General features: G+C 38.8%; 1 protein-coding gene and 1 non-coding gene across 7 annotated transcripts in view; both read left to right on the forward strand.

Moving 5' to 3' along the window:
• The window catches only part of SSH2 (slingshot protein phosphatase 2), a 257,857-nt gene that overhangs the window by 190,214 nt on the left and 45,965 nt on the right, over nucleotides 1-21,678 (forward strand). For 3 of the 6 annotated variants that reach the window (XM_047080685.1, XM_047080689.1, XM_047080687.1), the window contains 5 exons: nucleotides 664-767; nucleotides 3,881-3,945; nucleotides 14,547-14,668; nucleotides 20,099-20,167; nucleotides 20,966-21,031. In XM_047080685.1, the coding sequence (XP_046936641.1) occupies nucleotides 664-767; nucleotides 3,881-3,945; nucleotides 14,547-14,668; nucleotides 20,099-20,167; nucleotides 20,966-21,031 (426 nt within the window). The remainder of the gene's footprint in view (nucleotides 1-663; nucleotides 768-3,880; nucleotides 3,946-14,546; nucleotides 14,669-20,098; nucleotides 20,168-20,965; nucleotides 21,032-21,678) is intronic. The other 3 variants (XM_047080686.1, XM_047080690.1, XM_047080688.1) reach the window with 3 other exon arrangements.
• Nucleotides 8,126-8,208, forward strand: LOC124513653 (small nucleolar RNA U2-19). The gene has a single exon (XR_006962481.1). It is a non-coding gene; the product is annotated as a small nucleolar RNA U2-19 (small nucleolar RNA).

Genomic DNA, 21,678 nt, shown 5'->3' on the forward strand with positions numbered 1-21,678 from the left:
CCCGATGTGAGGCTCGAACCCACGAACCATGAGATCATGACCTGAGCTGAAATCAAGAGTCAGACACTTAACTTACTGAACCACCCAGGCGCCCCAGTGTAGGTGTATTTTAAACAAACAAACAAAAAATAATAATTTTTTTTGGCAAACTTTGAGCCTATTAAAGTATTATACTTTACATCTGATTAGGACACTCATCAAACACGTATTGGTAATCATAGATCTAATAACAATACCTAATATTTGTTAAGGGTACCACTGTAAGAAACTGTATTTATATTGGCTCCTCATGACAGCTTTGTTTTTACAGATACGGAAATTTAGGGCCCCCAAAATTCACTCAGGTAAGAAGTAGCAGAGCCAGGATTTAAACCCAGGCAATCTGGCACCAGAGCCTTCACCCTCTTTTTTGTTTCCAGAACCTTCACTCTTAACTACTACCATGTAATATGTAGAGAATATTGTAAGTTATGTTTCAGAAAAATTGTCTAGAGTAGAAATGACTTTGCAGATAATCAAGGTCTCTTTTGATTTTATTTTTACTTCATCCCTTGAAATTGGGACTTTGGAAGATGGGAGAGAGAATAATCCCCAAATGGATCTCCATCATACTCTGATTTCCTTCCTTAAATAATTCGTTTTGTTTTGACTTTTTCCTGACAGCATCAGCGAGAGCTTTCTAACTGTCAAAGGTGCTGCCCTTTTTCTGCCACGGGGAAATGGCTCATCCACACCAAGAATCAGCCACAGACGCAACAAGCATGCAGGTAAAGTTCCATGTATACCATTCCTTTCTTGGTTTCTTAGCCTTTTGTTTTGTTCTACAAGGCTGACTATCCCATTCCCATTTCTCCAACAGTTTTGTGATAGTGAAGGAAAGAATTGTACTGTGCTATAATCACTTTTCCTTCATTCTCACTATTTTTCTGGCACTTAGCAGAATGCCTTATATATGTAGTAGGTATTCAGTAAATTTTTGTTGGACAAATACTAAGGTACAAATATACTCTAATGAATTTTTCTATGATTTAGCAATGAAGGTTCCCGGTAGAATACACCCAGTTTACTTACTGGCAGTACTTTTCACTGCTAACAAACCTGAACTTCCATATACCCAGCTCACATAAGAAGCCTTACAGTGGGGATAGGGCTCCCTGACTTTTGCCTGACCTTCAAAGAAGCCATCTGGATCTTGGGGCCAGTAGCACTTAGAGTAGGGACTTAGGCCCACTATTGCCCAGAAATGGTTGTCCTCTACAAGTTCTCCATCCTAAAAATCCTTTCCTCAGGCTATTTGTCCTGATAGAACAGAAGAAATCTTAATTTTTAAAAAGCCTCAGCTGCTTAACTCAATTGTAACATGAAACTTAAGTCACTCTTCATTGTTTATTCCTAACACTTTGTCTTCTCCCCACACTGGTTCTTTTTTTTTTTAAACACTTTTAGTGAGATATAATTCACATACCATATAATTCACTCTATTTACTCATTTAAAGTATACATTCAGTGATTTTTTTTTTCATATGTACAGAGTTGTGCAACCATCGCTCTAATTTTAGAATGTTTTCATCACCCCCAAAAGAAACCCAGTTATCCATTAGCAGTCATTCCCTATATTCCCCACCTTCCCTGCCAATCCTAAACAACCACTGATCTACTTTCTCTATATATAGATCTGCCTGTTCTGGGTGTTCCATATAAGTGTAATTATATAAACGCTCTTTGGAGACAGGCTCCTTTCACTTAGCATAATGTTTTCAAGCATCATTTATATTAATTTTTTTTAGTGCTTATTTATTTTTGAGAGGGAGAGACAGAGTGTGAGCAGGGGAGGGGCAGAGAGAGAGAGGGAGACACAGAATCCAAAGCAGACTGAGCTGTCAGCACAGAGCCCAAAATGGGGCTCAAACTCACAAACCATGAGATCATGACCTGAGCCAAAGTTGGATGCTTAACCGGACTGAGCCACCCAGGTGCCCAGGGGTCATTTACATTATACTGTGTATCACTACTTTATTCCTTTTTATGACCAAATAATATTCTAGTGTATGGATATACTATATTTTATTTTTCCATTCACCAGTTGATAGACAGTTGAGTTTCCATTTTGGGCTGTGATGAGTAATGCCGCTATGAATATGTATGTATAAGCTCTTGTGTGGACATGTTTTAATTTCTCTTGGTTTTATACCTATGAGCCCATATTGGTTCTTACACATGAGACTTAGATTGTGTCTCTGGGTTTGAAATGTAGCAGAACAGACCTGGCCAAACATAATGACTCTGTTTTTTAATTTTGAAAGTTAAAAGATTCTGCAATACTGGAATTGGTCAGAAGCCAGCACTGAAATAGGGGTGGGGTGGGAGTGAGGCAAGAAAACTATTCTTTAAGAAAAGGAAAGAAAAAGGAAAGTCTTTCAGACTTGCCGACCTTTATTTATTTATTTATTTATTTATTTATTTATTTATTTAGAAAGAGAGAGAGAGCATGAGAGGGACAGAGGGAGAGAAAGAGAGAATCTTAAGCAGGCTTCATGCCTGGTGCAGAACCTGACACAGGGCTTGATCCCATGACTGTGAGACCATGACCTAAGCCAAAGTCACGAGTCAGACACTTAACCAACCGAGCCACCTGGTTGCCCCAGACTTGCTGACCTTTTAGACAAATACCTGTTTGCTAACCTACTTTTTCCTTCTTCCCCCTCACCACTTCTTGCATATATCAGTATTTCATCTCATAGTTAAGAGTTGAAGTTAACCTGGAGGAAAATTTTGTATGCAGATTTCAAGATAATGTGAGAACATCAGAATCTTTAGACTCTTAAAAAAGAGACAGATCTGGATGGACACGAATGAAGTTTTTTGTTCTCTGATTGTCATTATTTATAACAGTATGTTATCGGGGCGCCTGGGTGGCTCAGTCGGTTAAGCGTCCGAGTTCGGCTCAGGTCATGATCTCACGGTTCGTGAGTTCGAGCCCCGCGTCAGGCTCTGTGCTGACAGCTCAGAGCCTGGAGCCTGTTTCAGATTCTGTGCCTCCCTCTCTCTCTCTGACCCTCCCCCGTTCATGCTCTGTCTCTGTCTCAAAAATAAATAAACGTTAAAAAAAAAAAATTAAAAACCAGTATGTTATCTAATTATCTTCTACTAGCGAAAGCCTCAGGTTTTCTAATACTTTAATACAAAAAAATTTCAACTTAGTTTTATAGAATGTATAGGAACAAGTATGTTTTCAAATACTGATTGGCTGTGTTAAAGTACCTAATAATAGGTTCAGTGGAATATTTATTTCTTGGGATCTGCTATATTTAATGAGAACTCTTATTTTAATATCAGCCACTAATATGGAAATCATTAACTATTGATATTATTTTATGGGAAATCTAAAAATCTTCTTAGGTTAAATGCAACAGAAGATTTACAGGAATAAGAATGGCAAAATGGCTAGCTTTTTTTAAAGTTAGGGATAATTCTAACCTCAGTCACACACCTCATTTTCAGGATTCCTTCCTTGCTACCTTCAGTGTGCCTGAGAGCACAGCCAGTGGTGTCTGTGCCTGGACATATATCACTGTTGCTCTTTTCAGCACCCACTGCAGTATGGAACAGAGGTTGCTCTCAAGTGCACTTTCCGTTGGACAGACACAAAGCAAATTTTAATATAGTACAGGCTAAAAGTAAATATATAGAGATGCAGTCTGCCATTCTGTCTTTTCACTTAAAAAGAAGTTAATCATATTAAGACATTCACTTAATTTCTAATTACAGTCCTTGAGTGACCCAGAACTTTCTTTTACACAGGTTATTAAGGTAGAAGGAATCCTCTCTGTTGACATTACAATGAGGAATAATTATTGTTTTGTTTTACCAATTTAACCAGGTGATCTCCAACAGCATCTCCAAGCAATGTTCATATTACTGCGCCCAGAAGACAACATCAGGCTGGTAAGTTAGTGCTATCATTACTAAAACTCTTCCTCAAAAGACTTTCCAAGATAGCAAACATTAAACAGTCATTTTTATGTACCAGCAGAGTGCTGGGAACTATGTGGAACAAAAAAAAGAATAACATGTCTGCACTATCAGCAAGCTTAGAATATAATTGGGGATAGGAGTTAAGGTGAAATGATGCAAAATAATTTGATGAGTCAGAGCTGTTGATAAGCACCAGTTTGTGAGTTATTGACCATAACAACTGAATTTCAGAAGAAAGAATACTTGGAGACTTGGCTTAGTTAGAAAGGTTTTTATGTAGGGGTGCCCAGGTGGTTCAGTTGGTTAAGTGTCTAACTCTTGATTTCGGCTCAGGCCATGATCTCATGGTTGTAAGATCAAGCCCCACGTCAGGCTCTGTGCTGGGCGTGGAGCCTGCTTGGGATTCTCTCTCTCTCCTCTCTCTGCCCCTTCCCTGGCTGTGCTTGCTCTCGCTCACTCTCTTGCTCACTCTCTCGGTCACTCTCAAATAATTAAACATTAAAAAAAGGGGGGGGGGGTTACATATACAGTAAAGCTTGAGCTGGGTCTTGAATGATGATGGATTTACATTAGCAGAAAAGAAGACAGTCCTTCTAGATGAGGACATGACAAAGCAAAAGCACACGTGTTAAGAAGGGACAAGGAGAGAGTAAAAGGACCAGGGATTTGTGCTGGTCTCTGAGTCAGGAGACCTGGGCTTCGGCTGTTACTAATCATGTGATGTTGGACAAGTTACTTAGCTTGTTTGAGTCCATCTCCTTTCTGCCTCTCACAGTTAAGAGGACCAAGTAGACGTGAAAGCTTATTGCTGCCTAAATCTGGGGATTATTGTTACTATAAGGAAGATAAGATACCAGAAAAAAGGCAGGCAAATAGGACCTTAATGCTCCATACTAGAGGTCTCAAACTGGCAGATATGTTTTGTTTTTGACTCCAAGCCAGAATTTTAAAGTTGAATGATTTCACATAAAAATCAATACTTGAAGCTTGTCCTCAAAAATCTAAAAATCTGGCAACACTGGAATCTTATTCTCACATGACAAAACTTGCTAGACCTGGAGGAGCAGGCATTGGTATGGCCCAGGCTCTTAATTTACCGAATCCCCACATATCCTGTGGTCTTCTAGACACTGAAGCCAGGTGTCTCCATTTGTCATCATATCTTCACTGTTTTCTTGTAGTGTAGAACTTTAATTCAAGTAGGAAAACAAAAATGGGATGAGTATGTTTCTTTAAGAAAAGTGAAGAGCATTTTTACCCATTTAGTTTTCATGTGGCCTCCTTCTCTCATTTACATTCCCTATCTGACTGTCTAGATTAATACTTGGAGGTAGTACCTCAGTAAGCAGTAATGAAACATTACAGGGTTCTGAGCAAGGAATTCGATGGAACAGCTATAGTATTTGAGAGGGGTGCCTGGCTGGCTCAGTCAGTAAAGTATCTGACTCTTGATCTCTGGGTTTTGAGTTTGAGCCCTACATTGGGTGTAGAGATTACATCTAAAAGAGAGAGAGAGAAAGAGAGAGAGAGAAAGAGATTCCTCAGAATCTAATACAGAATAGTGGGAGGAGGAAGCCATTTAAGTCATGGGGGGCCACTAAGCAGTTATTGCAGTAATCCAAGCATGTGATGATGGGCCTTTCTAGGTTGGGTGGTAACTTGGAAAGTGGGTTTCTACTGGCACGTTCAGTTCAAATAGTTGATCTCTGCTGTCTGAACGGGGAGAGAGATAATAAGTAGAATACAAGAGTAAATGGAAAATTGATGATCAGATCTCTGAACTCTATAGTGATTAACTGATTTTTCATTCACTTATTTGTTCTGTGTTTAAATTAGGTCATTTTGTCCTCTCAGATGCTACCTCTGTCACCTTCTTAAAATGACCACCAATTTTTTTGAGAAACTTCCTTTGAAATTTAAAGAATATGAAATAAATCCTTACATCATTATTTTATATCCTAATCTGAAAATCACATCATACACTTACGTAAATCCTGTCTATATTTTTATATACTTCTATCTTAACACTTATTTATAATTGAACAAAGTGGGGTACAGCCCTTAGAGCAAAAATGCTCTAAAGCAGGGGCACCTGGGTGGCTCAGTCAGTTAAGCGTCCAACCTCGGCTCAGGTCATGGTCTTGTGGTTTGAGTTCGAGCCCTATGTCAGGCTTGTGCTGATGGCTCGGAGCCTGGAGCCTGCTTCGGATTCTGTGTTTCCTTCTGTCTCTGCCCCTCCCCAATTTGTGCTCTGTCTCTCTCTATCAAAAATAAATAAATGTAAAAACAAAATTTTTTAAATGCTTGAAAGCAGATACTCAAACCTTGGAGCCCATCAGAATCACCTGCAAAGCTTTGTTGAACTGCCATTTGCTGGACTCCACCCACAGTGTTTGATCTGGGAAGGGGTAGGCAGTGATAATTTGCATTTTTAACAAGTTTTCGAGTGATGTTGATGCTGTTGATCCAGGAGTCACACTTTGAGAACACCTCCTCTAGAACCCATAATAATGGTCACTTGCGCGTACTAGATGTCCATTAGATATATTTGTTTATAGTTTCCAAAACTTGTGTGATTTGGTAGAGCTAAAGTTGAGGTCTGTCAGCACTTACTTTATCTTTTTCTCTTTGATAACCTTCTGGAGTTTAGAATGTACCTCTAAATGTTAAAATAATTTTAACCACAGGAGAGCATTAAGGAAGCAGTTAGGAAGGCAGAGTTGGCAATTAACTGTTTTTCTTCCCCTGCTAAAATGTGCAACTTCAGCTGCTTTACATTTATAAAATACAAATTCAGAAAATGTAACTGATGCCTCTGAATTAATTCAGTTTAAATGACCAGCCATTTTACAGTTGTTTTGAATTGTTACAAACACATAGTCATTATGTTTCAGATTATTGAGTGAGTCATCTTCAAGAAAATGAGTGAATACATTGTGTGACTTTGGACAAATTAGCACTTTTCTAACTGAAAGGAGCATTTGTAGACTCAAAGCAAGGCCTTTTGTTTTGAGTTAAATTTGGAATGCTAAAATTCTCATCCTGGGACTTGTACATAAGGTTAAAAGTTTGATAGTCAACTGAAAGCCCTGCCTTTATTTTTTCAGTAACCAAACAACAAATAGAGGCACCAAATCCCACATTTTGCTTTAGCATTGAAAATAAGACTGAACCAGTTTTTCCTTCAGGGAAGCTCTGCATTCCAAATACAGTCTCAAGCATTAACTTCAGTACTTAGGAAAACTGTAGCTGATAAAATAAAGACAGTGGGTTTTTTGGTATTCTTGCACATTATCAAAGACCCATTTAACATAAAATGGACTGGAGCAGGGGGTACCTGGGGGGCTCAGTTAAGTATCTGCCTTAGGCTTAAGTTGTGATCTCACATTTGTGGGTTCAAGCCCCACATCAGGCTCTGTGCCGACAGCTCAGAGCCTGGAGCCTGCTTCAGATTCCGTGTCTCCTCCTCTCTCCACCCCTCTCCTGCTCACACTCTGTGTGTCTCTCTGTCTGTCAATAATAAATAAACGTTAAAAAAAAAAAAACAGACTGGGAAATAAAAAACTTTCTTAACATTTGAAGTAAGTTCAATGTTCTTTACTAGAGGTAAGGTGCTCATAAGATACAGGGAGATGTTTTTTAGTACTTTCACTTTGTAGAAGAGTTTAAGAAAATAAGGAGTTTTTTGGTTTTGTTTTTTATAGTTCATTGATAGTTGCTCAAAATGAAAATGGGTTTATTTTTTCTAAATACAAAAGTTTTAAAAATCATACAAACAGAAAGGTATAAGGAAGAAAGTAAAAATCACTTTGTATCTTACACTCTGAAAAAACAATTCTTAGTAATTTGGATAAGCATCCTTCCAGTCTTATGTGTATATATAAAAGTATGTGTCAGATTCTCTGACTCTGCTCTTGCTGAAGTGGATCAATGATAAAAATAGCCAAATTTGGGGCGCCTGGGTGGCGCAGTCGGTTAAGCGTCCGACTTCAGCCAGGTCACGATCTCGCGGTCCGTGAGTTCGAGCCCCGCGTCGGGCTCTGGGCTGATGGCTCAGAGCCTGGAGCCTGTTTCCGATTCTGTGTCTCCCTCTCTCTCTGCCCCTCCCCTGTTCATGCTCTGTCTCTCTCTGTCCCAAAAATAAATAAACGTTGAAAAAAAAAAAAATAGCCAAATCTGAGTATCAGAAAACCTACAAGTCTCCCTGATGTGTGATCTTGGTTTCAGCTTAGGTCATGATCTCACAGTTTGTGAGTTTGAGCCCCGAGTCAGGCTCTGCACTGGCAGCACGGAGCCTGCTTGGGATTCATTTGTTCTCATTCATTCTCTCTCTCTCTCTCTCTCTCTCTCTCTCTCTCTCTGTCTCTGTCTCTGTCTCTCTCTCTGCCCCGCCCCTCCCCTGCTCATGCTGTCTCTCTCTCTTTCTTAAAATAAATACATTTGAAAAAAAAGTGACTGAATAACTGACAACTTGCTCATGGATGAAGGAAATTAGGGGAAATGTGTGTATATGAAAGGCTAATCAGTTTTGAGCAATGAAAAGGTTTTACTACTGATCTTTATAACTATGAAGGTTTCGGGGGGCCTGGGTGGCTCAGTCAGCTAAGCATCTGACTTATGATCTCACGATTCATGAGTTCGAGCCCTGCATCAGGCTCCATGCTGACAGTATGAAGCCTGCTGGGATTCTCTCTCTCCCCACCTATCTCTGCCCTCCCTTGTGCACGTGCTCTCTCTCTCTCTCTCTCAAAATAAATAAAAGAAAACTATTAAAAAACCAAACAAACAAACAATGAAGGCTTCTTACACTTGATCTGAGCTTAGAATTAAAAGGAAAAGAGAGGGGTGCCTGAGTGGCTCAGTTGGTTAAGTATCTCACTTCAGCTCAGGTCATGATCTCATGGTTTGTGAGTTGGAGCCCCACAGCAGGCTCTGTGCTAACATCTTGGAGCCTGGAGCCTGCTTCGGAGTCTGTGTCTCCCTCTCTCTCTGCCCTTCCCTCTCTTGCACTCTGTCTCCCTCTCTCAAAAATAAACATTAAAAAACAATAATAATAAAAGGAGAAAAGAGTGTATGTCAAAGCACCTTTTTTTTTTTTTTTTTTTTTACAAAAATGAGATAAGGGGCTCCTTGGGTGGCTCACTCGGTCAAGCATCCAACTCTTGATTTCAGCTCAGGTCGTGATCTCAGTTTGTGAGATTGAGCCCTGCATTGGGCTCTGTGTTGTCAGTGCCAAGCCTGCTTGGGATTCTCTCTCTGCCCCTTCTCTGCTTGCGTTCTTTCTCTCTCAAAATCAATAAATAAACATTTTTAAAGATGAAATAGAAAAAATATAAATGCTGTCTTATAACCTGCTTTCTTCACACTTTATTATGGATATCTTTCCATGTCAGCAAATAAATCTGTTTTTAATGGCTACAAAGAATATAATACATAGATTTTTTTAATTGAAGAATTTCATAGAGATAGACTGAAGGAATAAAATCCTGAGACTCCCTCAAGCTCTGTTTCTTTTGAAAACAGTGTTCTTTAGTTTATTAGTATCACATCTGAAGTCTATTTTAATTTTATAGATTGACTTTGCTTTGTTCTTTTGGCTAGAATTTAATATTTACATACTTTTGAAACCTTTCTCTCTGATGGATTGGGTGAGCTGCCTGTCTAGACATTGGGACTTTATAATGTGGCTTCCTTGAGGATAAACATTGCATGCAGTGGCATGATGTAAGACTCTTAGTAAAAAGAAATTAAAGGCAAAGGTGCAGTATAAGCTTAAGGAATAGTATTTCTTGATGTTGGATGATACTGAGGACAGAAGTATTTTACCAGGTGGTGTTTGTGAACTGCTTATAATGAGATTAAAAATTTAAATTAGTTACTGAGAGAAATTTTAACATCATTCTTTGATAGATGAGCTTTGCAAACAGGTTGAGTTCTTATCTCTCAGAAATAAAGCAGAGGCAGGTGACTTCTCAGACCTACCCCAGTCCTCAGATTGCTGAATCCAGTTCACCTGAAACTTGTAACAAGATTTCAACTTTAGGCAATAAATGGAGTTTCTTGGAATAATTTTCTCAGTTGCTACTATTGCCACGTTTCGAAATTTTAAATATTGTTTTGGCTGGACAATTAGAATAAATTTCAGTGGTATTCTTTTCAGTGAGAACTTTAGTTGATCAAATGCATCTGAATTGTTGTCTTATTCTAGTCATCTATTCCATGTAAATGTTGGAAACTAAGGAAATGTGGGAATTACTGCCAATTCCAATATTAAGGAATTATGTAAAAAACTGCCATTTTAAATTACATTTCTCTGATTAACTTGTTGGGTTAAATTAGATTATTAGATTTTGTCAATCTTCTTCCCAACAGAAGAATATGAAATAAACTTCAAACCCAGGTGGGTATTGGGTTTTTCTTTATGCTGTGGCTCTTAAATTTTTAATTCCATAACCTAGAATCTTGAACTTTGAAAGGAAATTTAAAACCTTGCATTGCAGTTTTTTCTATAAAAGCTTTCATCTCAACCTTCTTGAGTATATAAGTGTTAATGGCTTCTGACTTCCTGATTAAAGCACCACTTCCTTTTAGTAAGAATTAGTTGGGGCACCTGGCTGGCGCAGTCGATAGAGCATGCAACCCTTGGTCTCAGGGTTGTAAGTTTGAACCCCACATTGGGTGTAGAGATTGCCTAAAAGTAGATCTCAAAAAAATAAAAAACAAACAAACAAAAACGTATTAGCAATTACACAGGTACTCTCTAGAGGTCCGAGATCAAACCCTAAGGCCTCTAAGTGCCTTTCTGCCATCTAAAAAGCCTAGAATTGAAGAAATCTGAGATGTACCTATTACTTAATCCTAAATCAGTATAAAATGGGAAATCAGCATTTCCCATTAGGTTTGGGGTCTGATGTTATGATTATATTAATAAGCAAGGGAAGGCCAAATGTTTGAAATGCTCTTGATGTTATGAATAAATAAACCCCTCACATTTACAAAAGAGAACTAATGGGGCACCTGGGTTGCTCAGTTGGTTAGGCGTCCGACTTCAGCTCAGGTCATGACCTTGTTTCTCGTGGGTTTGAGCCCCTTGTCGGGCTCTGTGCTGACAACTCAGAGCCTGGAGCCTGCTTTAGATTCTGTGCCTCCCTCCCTTCCTCCCCAGCCTGTGTGTTTTCTTTCTCTCTCTCTCTCTCTCTCTCTCTCTCTCTCTCTCTCTCTCTCTCTCTCTCTTTCAAAAAATAAACATTAAAAAAAAATTTTTTTAAGACAACTAATGTTTACCCTGAATATCCCAAAGAAACTCTTGCTGCCCACCTGCTAACTTAGTCTCATAACTTGTATGATAGGTAATGTTTGTGGAGGTTATTTGTTTTTTCCTTTTATTTGTTTCAGCTTAGCCACTGGTTGGTGTAGAAGCTGTGGATAAATTTCAGGAGCACAGTTCAGTTGTTCCCATTCTGTATGTATTTGAGCCTTGACAGAGGATGAAAGAGCCTCTAACATATTCAGGAAACTGAACAGTTAGCTCAGAGCTTGCCAAGGCAAGCCCAAGTTTAGGTATGTAATAATATGTGAGCTCTTGTTGATAAAAAATTCTAGTTTACCTGCACCTGGTTTCTGATTAGTTTAATATTCTGTGTTGTGTTCCTAGAATCAGAGTGTTGATGCTGCCTTCCAGTCTCCTCATGTGCATTTACTCCTATCCATAGCTATATGTGTATAATGCTCGTTTGGCCCAGCTCTCTGTTAGACCTTTGTCCATTTAAGTATTAGTTCTTAGCTTCTCACAAATGAATTTGATTTGAAATGCTCTGTTGCTTTGTGGAACATAAAGTTAGCAGTACAGCTCTCTCAACCTTGCATACTTGGAATCAGAATGGTGGACGTTACATTCTTGTTGTATCAGCTCTTATTAGAAACAAGCTTTAATATGGCCACTTTTGCCATTTGTGCTTCCCTAACTTTTCCTAGTTGTATCGGATTAGAGACAAAAAGATAGCCAATGGCAGTGAGTCTTACCTCTCTCTGCCTTGCTAAATGGCTCACTTAAGCTGTGTGACTGCATTTCTTTTTCTCTTTGTATGGCTACTTTTGGATTAGTGACAGAATTGAGGGAAAGGAAACTCCAAGAGAAGCACTGAAAGAATCCCAAATAGAAATTTCTGTCAAATTTCTGACAGATATCTTGAGCTAGTTGATGGGATTGGAACTCTGTGTCTCTTGTGAGATAAGGAAAGATAAGGAATGGTGGGTATTTTATACAGAGTAAATTGCCTCCAGTGCAGTTTCCTGGTTTTTTATTAAAACAGATAAAGAGAAGAGCAGACTAGACTGTGCACTCTGCAAGGGCAAGGACGGTATCTTTCTTCTACCATTGAATCTTCAGCACTTGGCTCTGATTATATATGCAGTAAATGTACAGTAATATTTGAATGGATGTTAACTGGAACCCATTTTTTTCATCTGTTTCCCACCCCACCCCCACATTTTTTTCTTTCTTTGTTGGAATTTTTATTTTTTAAGCTTCAACTCTGTACCCAACATGGGTTTGAACTCATGACCCTGAGATCTAGAGTCACATGCTCTACTGACTGAGCCAGCCAGGCCTCCATCTTTATTGGAAAATTTTGTTAAATTGCTTTATTGAGGCATAATTGATCTTCAAAAAGTTGTGCATATTTAATATGTACAGCTGGGTGAGTTTGGAGATAAGTATACATCCATGAAACCAATACCCCAATCTATGCCATAAACATCTCTATCATTTCCCAAAGTCTCCCCCAACCCTCTTTATTATAATAATTGTTATTATTTATTGTTATAACATAAGATATGCCCTCTTTTTTTTTTTTAACATTTATTTATTTTTGAGACAGAGAGAGACAGAGCATGAACGGGGGAGGGTCAGAGAGAGAGGGAGACACAGAATCCGAAACAGGCTCCAGGTTCTGAGCTGTCAGCACGGAGCCCGATGCAGGGCTCAAACTCACAGACTGTGAGATCATGACCTGAGCCGTAGTTGGATGCTCAACTGACTGAGCCACCCAGGCGCCCCAAGAAGTGCCCTCTTAACAAAAATTTTAATGGCCTTTTTTTTTTTTTTAGCAGTTTTAGGAAAACTGAACAGAAGGTAGAGATTTCCCATATATTCTCTGTCTCCATTCTTTCATAGCCTGCCCCATTTGTTACAATTGATGGGCCTGCATTGATTGACACATCATTATTACTCAAAGTCAAAGTTTACCTTAGGGTTCAGTCTTGGTGTTGTACATTCTGTGGGTTTTGACAAATGTGTAATGACATGTATCCATCACTTTGGTATCCTACAGAGTAGTTTCATGGCTCTAAAAACTTCTGTACTCCCCTACACTCTGGCAACTACATATCTTTTTACTGACTCCATAGTTTGCCCTTTACAGAATGTCATATAGTTCGAATCATATAATATGTAGCCTCTTTAGATTGACTCCTCACACAAAGTAATATGCATTTAAGATTCCTCCATGTCTTTTCATGACTTTATAGCTCATTTCTTTTTAGTGCTGAATAATATTCCATTGTCTGCACGTATTTAGTTTATTCACCTACTGAAGGACATCTTGTTTGCTTCCCATTGTTGGAACATTTTAAAGTAAAACTTGGACACCATGTCATTTTACTCTAGATACTTAAGAAAAAAGCATAACCACAGTGCCATTATCACACTAACAGTAAATCCTTAATATCATTTAATATCCTTTCCATATTCAAATTTTTGGAAGGCCCTTTTAAAGTACTATAGGGGCGCCTGGGTGGCTCAGTCGGTTAAGCGTCCGACTTCAGCTCAGGTCACGATCTCACGGTCTGTGGGTTCGAGCCCCACATCAGGCTCTGGGCTGATGGCTCAGAGCCTGGAGCCTGCTTCCGATTCTGTGTCTCCTTCTCTCTCTGCCCCTCCCCCATTCATGCTCTGTCTCTCTCTGTCTCAAAAATAAATAAAAATGTTAAAAAAGAAAAAATTATAAATAAATAAATAAATAAAGTACTATAAACAAGCAATAAATACAATTTTTGACAAAAAAAATAATATAAGCCTCTGAAAAAGCAATGTCTTTATCACTAAAACTAAAGAAGGAAATCTCATAGTGTATAATCTTTCAATTGAGTACACTCCTCTTATATATTAATAGCTTGCTTTGTATTGAAATTGTTTCTGCAACTTGCATCTATGAGTCCGGTGCTCACATTCATACAACTCACATTTCCCTCTTCGATCTTTAGAACATGCCCTGGTAGTTGTTATTATAAATGCTAGTAGCAAGTATTTATAGAGCTTTTACTCTATGCCAAGCACTGTGTTTTACATGCATTATTTCATGTGATTCTTATGATCCAATGGGGGTAGGTATTATTATATCTCCCTCCAATTAATTTAGTAACTTACTGAAGGTTTCATAGTTAATACATGAGCTGGGATGTGAATTTAAGTCTTCCTGAGCATGCTGTAAGATGCTGATATAAAAAAGGTTGAATGATCTACAACTAACCTTCTAAATTTCCTAACATATCTGTTGTCTGTTATCTTCCAGGCTGTAAGACTAGAAAGTACTTACCAGAATAGAACACGCTATATGGTAGTGGTTTCAACTAATGGTAGACAAGACACTGAAGAAAGCATCGTCCTAGGAATGGATTTCTCTTCTAATGACAGGTACGGTATCCCAAAAGGGAGGATGAGAAGACTCCTTTTTAAATAACCTATTCCGGTTGCCTTTTGAGTTATTACAAAAACATCTTTTGCCAATTCTATTCTTAAAGGTCAATGCCTAAAACTAGGGAGCACAAAAGTTATCTTAGCCATACAATTTTGAGGGATGAAAATGATTAGTGAATGTCTTTGATTGTGTTCCTAATTTATCACCTATTCCTCACCTTCCTCTACCCTTAGGTGGTAATGAATATAAAGCAAATGATTTAAACTTCAGTCTCCAGGAATAAAAAGCTACCTTTTCTTTGTAGTTAACTTTATTTTAAGCAGTAATGATTCACATTGCTGATTCTAGGGCACGCACCCTTTAATATAGTGCACCAGTGGGTCTTGGGTTCAAAGAGAGCCCACTTTAACTGCAATCTCTTCTATTTATTCTTGGCCTTACACCTTGCTTTTACCAAATGTTTTACTTCCTTTTTCCTGCTTCTGAGGTAGAAGGGCAGGGTTGGGAGGGATTGATTCTTTAAACTCAGAACAGAACCTTTTATAATCTTGCACCTTTGGCTTTAGCAGTACTTTGCATCCTTCATTTAAAGATACCATACACCACTCAGAACCTGGCTCTTTTGTGTCCGTAAGGTTTATTGCTTTCCTTTTTTATTTTCCCACTTCTTCTGGAGAAACCTTGAGAAGACTGTGGAATGTGGCTAAGCAGATCTTTGCACTCCAGATAATAAGCCTCAGGAAATCCTGCCAGATGTCTCAAAGCATTGACTTCCTGGTTCAGGACTAGAATGGAACTGTGCAGTAGCTGGCAGTGTGATCCGGGCCTGGGAGAATTTAGCCACAAAGAGAAGACAGGGAGTGATTCTAATTGTCCTGATGTTGGGAAGAAAAAAATCACATTTGTCATTAGGTTTCCCAAACAAGTGTTTACCTACACTTGTACAGTCAACCTGAAAGTTATTTGTGGTTTCACGAGGCCAGAGTTGTTACCTTGTATAACTCTTACAGCCTTTAATTGTATGCTCTGAAATTACACAGGTTTATGAACCACATTTCGGTTTTCTCCTGCATGGATTTAACCTCTGGTATTAGCTAAGCAATAGACCTTTCAGAAAGTAAGCATTTATCCTTTTAACTACCTACCTTGCCTACATCATTAGTATTTTAAGACCTCTGATTTGGACTTTTCTCTCTCTAGATCTGTGCTGTCCCATACAGTAGCCACTAACCACTTTGTGACCATTTAAATAAGTTAAAATTAAACAAAATTTAAATGTCAGTCCCTCAGTCACAACTAGCCACATTTCAAGTACTTTGGCTATTATGTGGCTAGTGGCTGCCATATTGGACAGTACATGTACAGAACATTTCCATTGTGGCAGAAAGTTCAGTTGGGCAGTGCTACTCTGTATCTTATTTCCTTTGGTTCTTCCTGATTCTTCTCTTAGAAACCCCATAAAACAGGAACTGGGATTGCGTGGAAACTTATACTTGAGTCTTCCCCTAGGGATACAAGGCAACAACTTCAGATTCTCCTGACTCAGCATGTGAGAAATGAGCTGTGTAATCTTATCTCTTTTACTTTGTTCCAAATGTTCCCAGAAATCATAAAGAATGCTTATTAATATGGGTGCCCAATAATTTATCCTCAGTGAATTTCATCTGTCTTCAGTAATGGTCCTGCCTGAATCACATCTAACAAAAGAAAATTTTATTTTATGGAAGACAGAATGTGATGTGAAAAGCTATAGAAACTAGTTTTCATTCTGTTTGGTAACCTCAGTATTATGAATTCCCATCTTCTGTTTGATTAATCTCCTTGGATAATAAAAAAAAGTGCTGCCCACTTCAGAATACTGGCACTCAGGTAATCTAGAATCATTTCTAGCTCAACTGCTGTTGAAGGAATTTGTATCATTTTATATCAGAGAATATAAAAAGTTCATGTTTCAAAATAGCACTAAACGAAAGTAGAACCCAGATTGTTTATGACAGACATATCTTCCCAAATAGTTCCCAAGATATGATATGCCAATTCATTTAGCCTGTTTACAAGTTCTTTGAGTCTTGTGTTATATTTTAAGGAAGACATTTTTATTTAATATGAAATTTATTGTCAAACTGGTTTCCATACAACACCCAGTGCTCATCCCAAAAGGTGCCTTCCTCAATGCCCATCACCCACCCTCCCCTCCCTCCCATCCCCCATCAACCCTCAGTTTATTCTCAGTTTTTAAGAGTCTCTTATGGTTTGGCTCTCTCCCTCTCCCTTTTTTTTTCCTTCCCCTCCCCCATGGTCTTCTGTTAAGTTTCTCAGGATCCACATAAGAGTGAAAACATAACAAATATTTAATATACAGGTAACCTGGGTTTCCAAATTGCATTGAATATATTTCAAATTATAAAATAATAGAGCTTTTTGGTGTCATTTTGTAATTTTTCTTTGAACCCCCAACACCTTGAAATGTCTGCTACAAATAGGCACTCAATAAATATTTGTTGAATGGGATGAGTACTAAAATAAGTACCTATACTCTAAAGGAGAAAAATCTCATGAAACTCAAGGTAAACTAGATAAAAAATACTAGGTGTGCCTAATCCAGGCCTGTCTTTCCTATCATGTGAAAAAGCTATTTCTTTTTTTTATTTTTTTATTTTTTTTTTTATTATTTTTTTTTTTAATTTTTTTTTCAACGTTTATTTATTTATTTGGGACAGGGAGAGACAGAGCATGAACGGGGGAGGGGCAGAGAGAGAGGGAGACACAGAATTGGAAACAGGCTCCAGGCTCTGAGCCATCAGCCCAGAGCCTGACGCGGGGCTCGAACTCACAGACCGCAAGATCGTGACCTGGCTGAAGTCGGACGCTTAACCGACTGCGCCACCCAGGCGCCCCGAAAAAGCTATTTCTTAATGTAAAGAAGGAGCCTGGCCTGAGTATAAGCTGAAAATGTGATGTTTGATTCCTACATATCACTGCCTCTTGTCCAAAGTTTAACTGGTGTTTGATCACAAGCTCATATATCACACTCTTTTAGACCTCTGCATCTTCTTCTGTAGTTACTTAATGTCAAGATTTGTCACTAGGCTATAAACGTTTTGTGTTTATACCCAAACTGTACTTGTTGCTGAGAACCTGGCTAGGCACTCACTTCAAAAAGAAAAAGAAAAGAAGAAAAAAGGAACTACTCTGAAAATAACCCCACTCCATCTGAGGACACCATTTTCAAAACAAGTTTTACTTGTGCTCATCTCATCTTCTCAATGAAAAGAGTGGTAGAGTTGTCTTCCTCCCCCCGGACTCTAGCATGATAGCTGTGTGTCTGGAGTTCAGACCCAGCCTTCCAATGTGGATAAGCTGTTGCAATCTTGATTTGACTCTCCTGAACTCTGGAATCATTAGTGGAGGGAGCATTGAGTAACACAGACCAGCAAGCACAGTGCAAAGCATTAGACACAGCCCACCTAGGGAATGGCCTTGGTCAGCCCTGCACTGACTCCCGACAGTCAAAGCTTGATATTCTTCATGTTGTTTTCACTGCATCTTTGTGATGTTTCCTGTCTCTCCATGCCCCCACTTTCAGTTGTATTAGAACACTCACCAAAAATTCATACTCAACATTTGTTTTATGTGACTATTCATATGTATTGTTTCACTTTAAATATTTAAAATATTTATGATAACTCTATGAAAGTAGGTTTTGTTACCTGCATTTTAAGATGAAGGAATTAAGACTGAGAGAGGGTAAATAACTTACCAAAAAGAATTGAAATACCGAAGGAGATCAAATCCAGATATTTTGATACAGTGTAAGTGTTTTGTTATGTTTTGGTACTGTGATACACATTTTTAGTGTGTTATTTAATCTTTAAAAGAAGGTGTTTTTGGTTTTATAGATGAGAAAACTGGAGCATAAAACAATTAAATAATTTGTCTAAAATTATACAGTTAGTGCCAGAATCTAGGTTCCAGAGCCCATGTGACTCCAGAGCCCGTGCTCTCAACCATAATTTGCTGTTCTGCCTCCCATGTGTACGGTTCCTTCTATACCATGCTGCTCTTCTAGATACATTGGCAGGGAGAGGGCGTCAAAGCCTTTGGGAGACTGGATGGAAGGGGAAATTGGCTTATGGCAACCTTAAGGAGAGAAAGTGGCAGAGGTCTGGGGAAGACTACAGAGAAGTGTTGCGATAGAGACACAATTGAGAACCCATGGCTTTCTTTCTTTTTTTTTTTTTTAATTTTTTCTTTTTTTACATTTTATTTTTTTGAGAGAGAGAGACAGAGAGACAGAGCGCAAGTGGGGGAGAGGCAGAGAGAGAGGGAGACACAGAATCCGAAGCAGGCTCCAGGCCCTCAGCTGTCAGCACAGAGCCCAACATGGGGCTCAAACTCACAAACTGTGAGATCATGACCTGAGCCAGAGTCGGATACTCAGCCACCTGGGCCACCCAGGCACCCCGAGAACCTATGGCTTTCTATCCCAACCTATTCCCTTAACTTAAAGCTAATTTCCTCCCTGAGTTAATATGTGACTTAAATAGGATTTCAGTATACTAGGGCTGTCCTTTTGTTGGTTTGTTAACATTCCTATTCGCTCTGCATTTCAGCAGCACTGGTCTAGTTCAGTGCACTGTCACCAGGCTCTGTTTTATTTAAGTTGTATTGTGTCTATCTTTTCTCTCTAACTTGATCACAAACCATTAACAATTACTTTTTTACATATTTTAATTCCCTTTCTCTTTTAGACAATTGAATGTGTTCTGATGTTTAGTAAATCTACATAAACTTCAGAATTAAATTTGAACAAATTATATATTCAGAGGTCTTCAGCAACCAGCAGTAGTTCTTGGCATTAGAAAAAGTTTTGGAGGGTGCCTGAGTGGCTCAGTCAGTTAAGCGTCCAGCTTCAGCTCAGGTCATGATCTCAAATTTCATGGGTTCGAGCCCCTTGTCAGGCTCTATACTCACAGGTCAGAGCCTGGAGCCTGCTTCAGATTCATTCTCTCTCTCTCTCTCTCTCTCTCTCTCTCTCTCTCTCTCTCTGCCCCACCCCCAAAAAATAAATATTAAAAGAAATTTTTTTGTTGTTGTGTTAGGTGTTGTGACTTTGGGGTGAAACCTGCCAATCACAAGTCAGCATGTGGATTTTTAGACAGTGGCCACTTTCGAGATTGCAATACAAGTTGCTCAGTCAATAAGTTTTCTTTGTTAAATATGTAAGGACCTAACTAACCACCTGTTTGATACAGCTCCAGAGCACATGCATTAGGTTGATAGTAATATGATAGAAATTCCTCCACTCCTAACACGCCAGAATTTAGAGCTGAGGGGCTTTATCCTTTGTGTTGAAAGAGTTAATAAAGAACTGCTTCCTAGAATAATAGGCATTATTAACCTGTGGACTGTTTCTTGTCTTGCAGCAGCACTTGTACCATGGGCTTAGTCCTGCCTCTCTGGAGTGACACCCTAATTCATTTGGATGGTGATGGGTAAGAGCTTTCCCTTTTTATTCTCCTACAGAAAGCCAAGGGATGGGTTCCATCTTAGTGCCCATTCATTCAGCTGAATGGGAGGCCCAGTGTGCCCAAGTGAACTGTCATGTCAGCAACTCAGTGAGTCCTTTTAAACTTCTGTTTTGTAAAGTGGAGTAAAAATACAACTTGCCAGGGCCTCTCACTTCTGTTCTTCTAGGCTGGCTACGGTAAGAATCCAAACAAAGAAAAACTAGTTTGTTGGCTCACTCTTTCATCTGAGCATGTGGGACTGTTGCAATGCTCTCCCAGAGGATGATATGTTCTGTTTCAAATAACCTCTTGCTGCCTCTGCCAGCTGTCAGCCTACAGTATAACCCCTTTCCTGTGCCAATTCCTTCCAGTGACCCTCCACCCCCACCTCCTGGTGTTTTTAGAATGTGTCCCCAAGAGACCAAGATGTTTGCTCCAGTTTATAAAACCCAGGTCAGGTTTGCTAAGAACCCACAAGACTTCCAAATAGAAATATACAGCAGAACAGTTTGTCTGTAGCTACAGCTGGGAAACTATATGCAATTTCCTAACTCCAGTGTGGGAGTCCATTCGTTTTGCTTGGTAGATAAAATCAGACAATTTGTTGAAGCTTTTCAGTCAAGCTTTTCAAGTCAAGTTAACTATACTCCAGTTAACTTCTACATGAACCTGGTGATTTCTTCTACCAAGCCAGCAGTTGTGAGCCTGGGAAATGACCTCAAAAACTCAAAACTGAAATAACCTACTCTCATTTGTGGATTTTTGTCTCATTTTTTTCCTTAGTGGGTTCAGTGTATCAACGGATAACAGAGTGCACATATTCAAACCTGTATCTGTACAGGCAATGTGGTAAGAGGACTTTTAATGTCTCTATGAAAGTTTTTAAATATAGAATTAGGGCAATATTTTGTGAGTAGTAGTATTTGAAATAGCACAGTTCTCTATGAAAATGCTATATGATCTGTGTGTTTAAGATTTTGTGTGATCTGTTCATGTGGTCCTCATAGTTAAAGATGACCTAAGAGTTCAGTTTTCAAATTATCATAGTGGAAGGCCTTAAGCATTGGTAAACAAGTAAAATTCAGAGATGTTCTTAGACTCTGGAAGACACTTAATGGATTAGATTGCCAATTGGAACAGAGTTTTACAGGGACACATTGACTTAAGTTAGTAACAGTCTAGAGCCAAATCTACAACATTGCAGTACTACAATGCATTAGTGTTGAATTTCTTAAGGTAATCAGGGATATTATTGATGGAGTTATAGGTAGATAAGTTTCCATTTAAATTGCTGGTGACTGCAAGACTGCATAATACAAATAAAGCCTACACATTATAGTTGTCAATAACCATCAGCTGGTGTACTGATGCTTTGGAGCTACTTAACTATGTGTCAGACAGTGTGCTTTATGTGGATTATATCTAGTCATCACACCAACTCCCCAAAATAATATTAGTGGCTCCTTTTTATGGATGAGAAAACTGAGGTTTTGGAA

Source organism: Lynx rufus, unplaced genomic scaffold (assembly GCF_022079265.1).
Source record: "Lynx rufus isolate CCGP_SWC_20201006 ecotype Redwood Valley unplaced genomic scaffold, mLynRuf1.p SCAF_18, whole genome shotgun sequence".
Taxonomy (NCBI): Eukaryota; Metazoa; Chordata; class Mammalia; order Carnivora; family Felidae; genus Lynx; species Lynx rufus.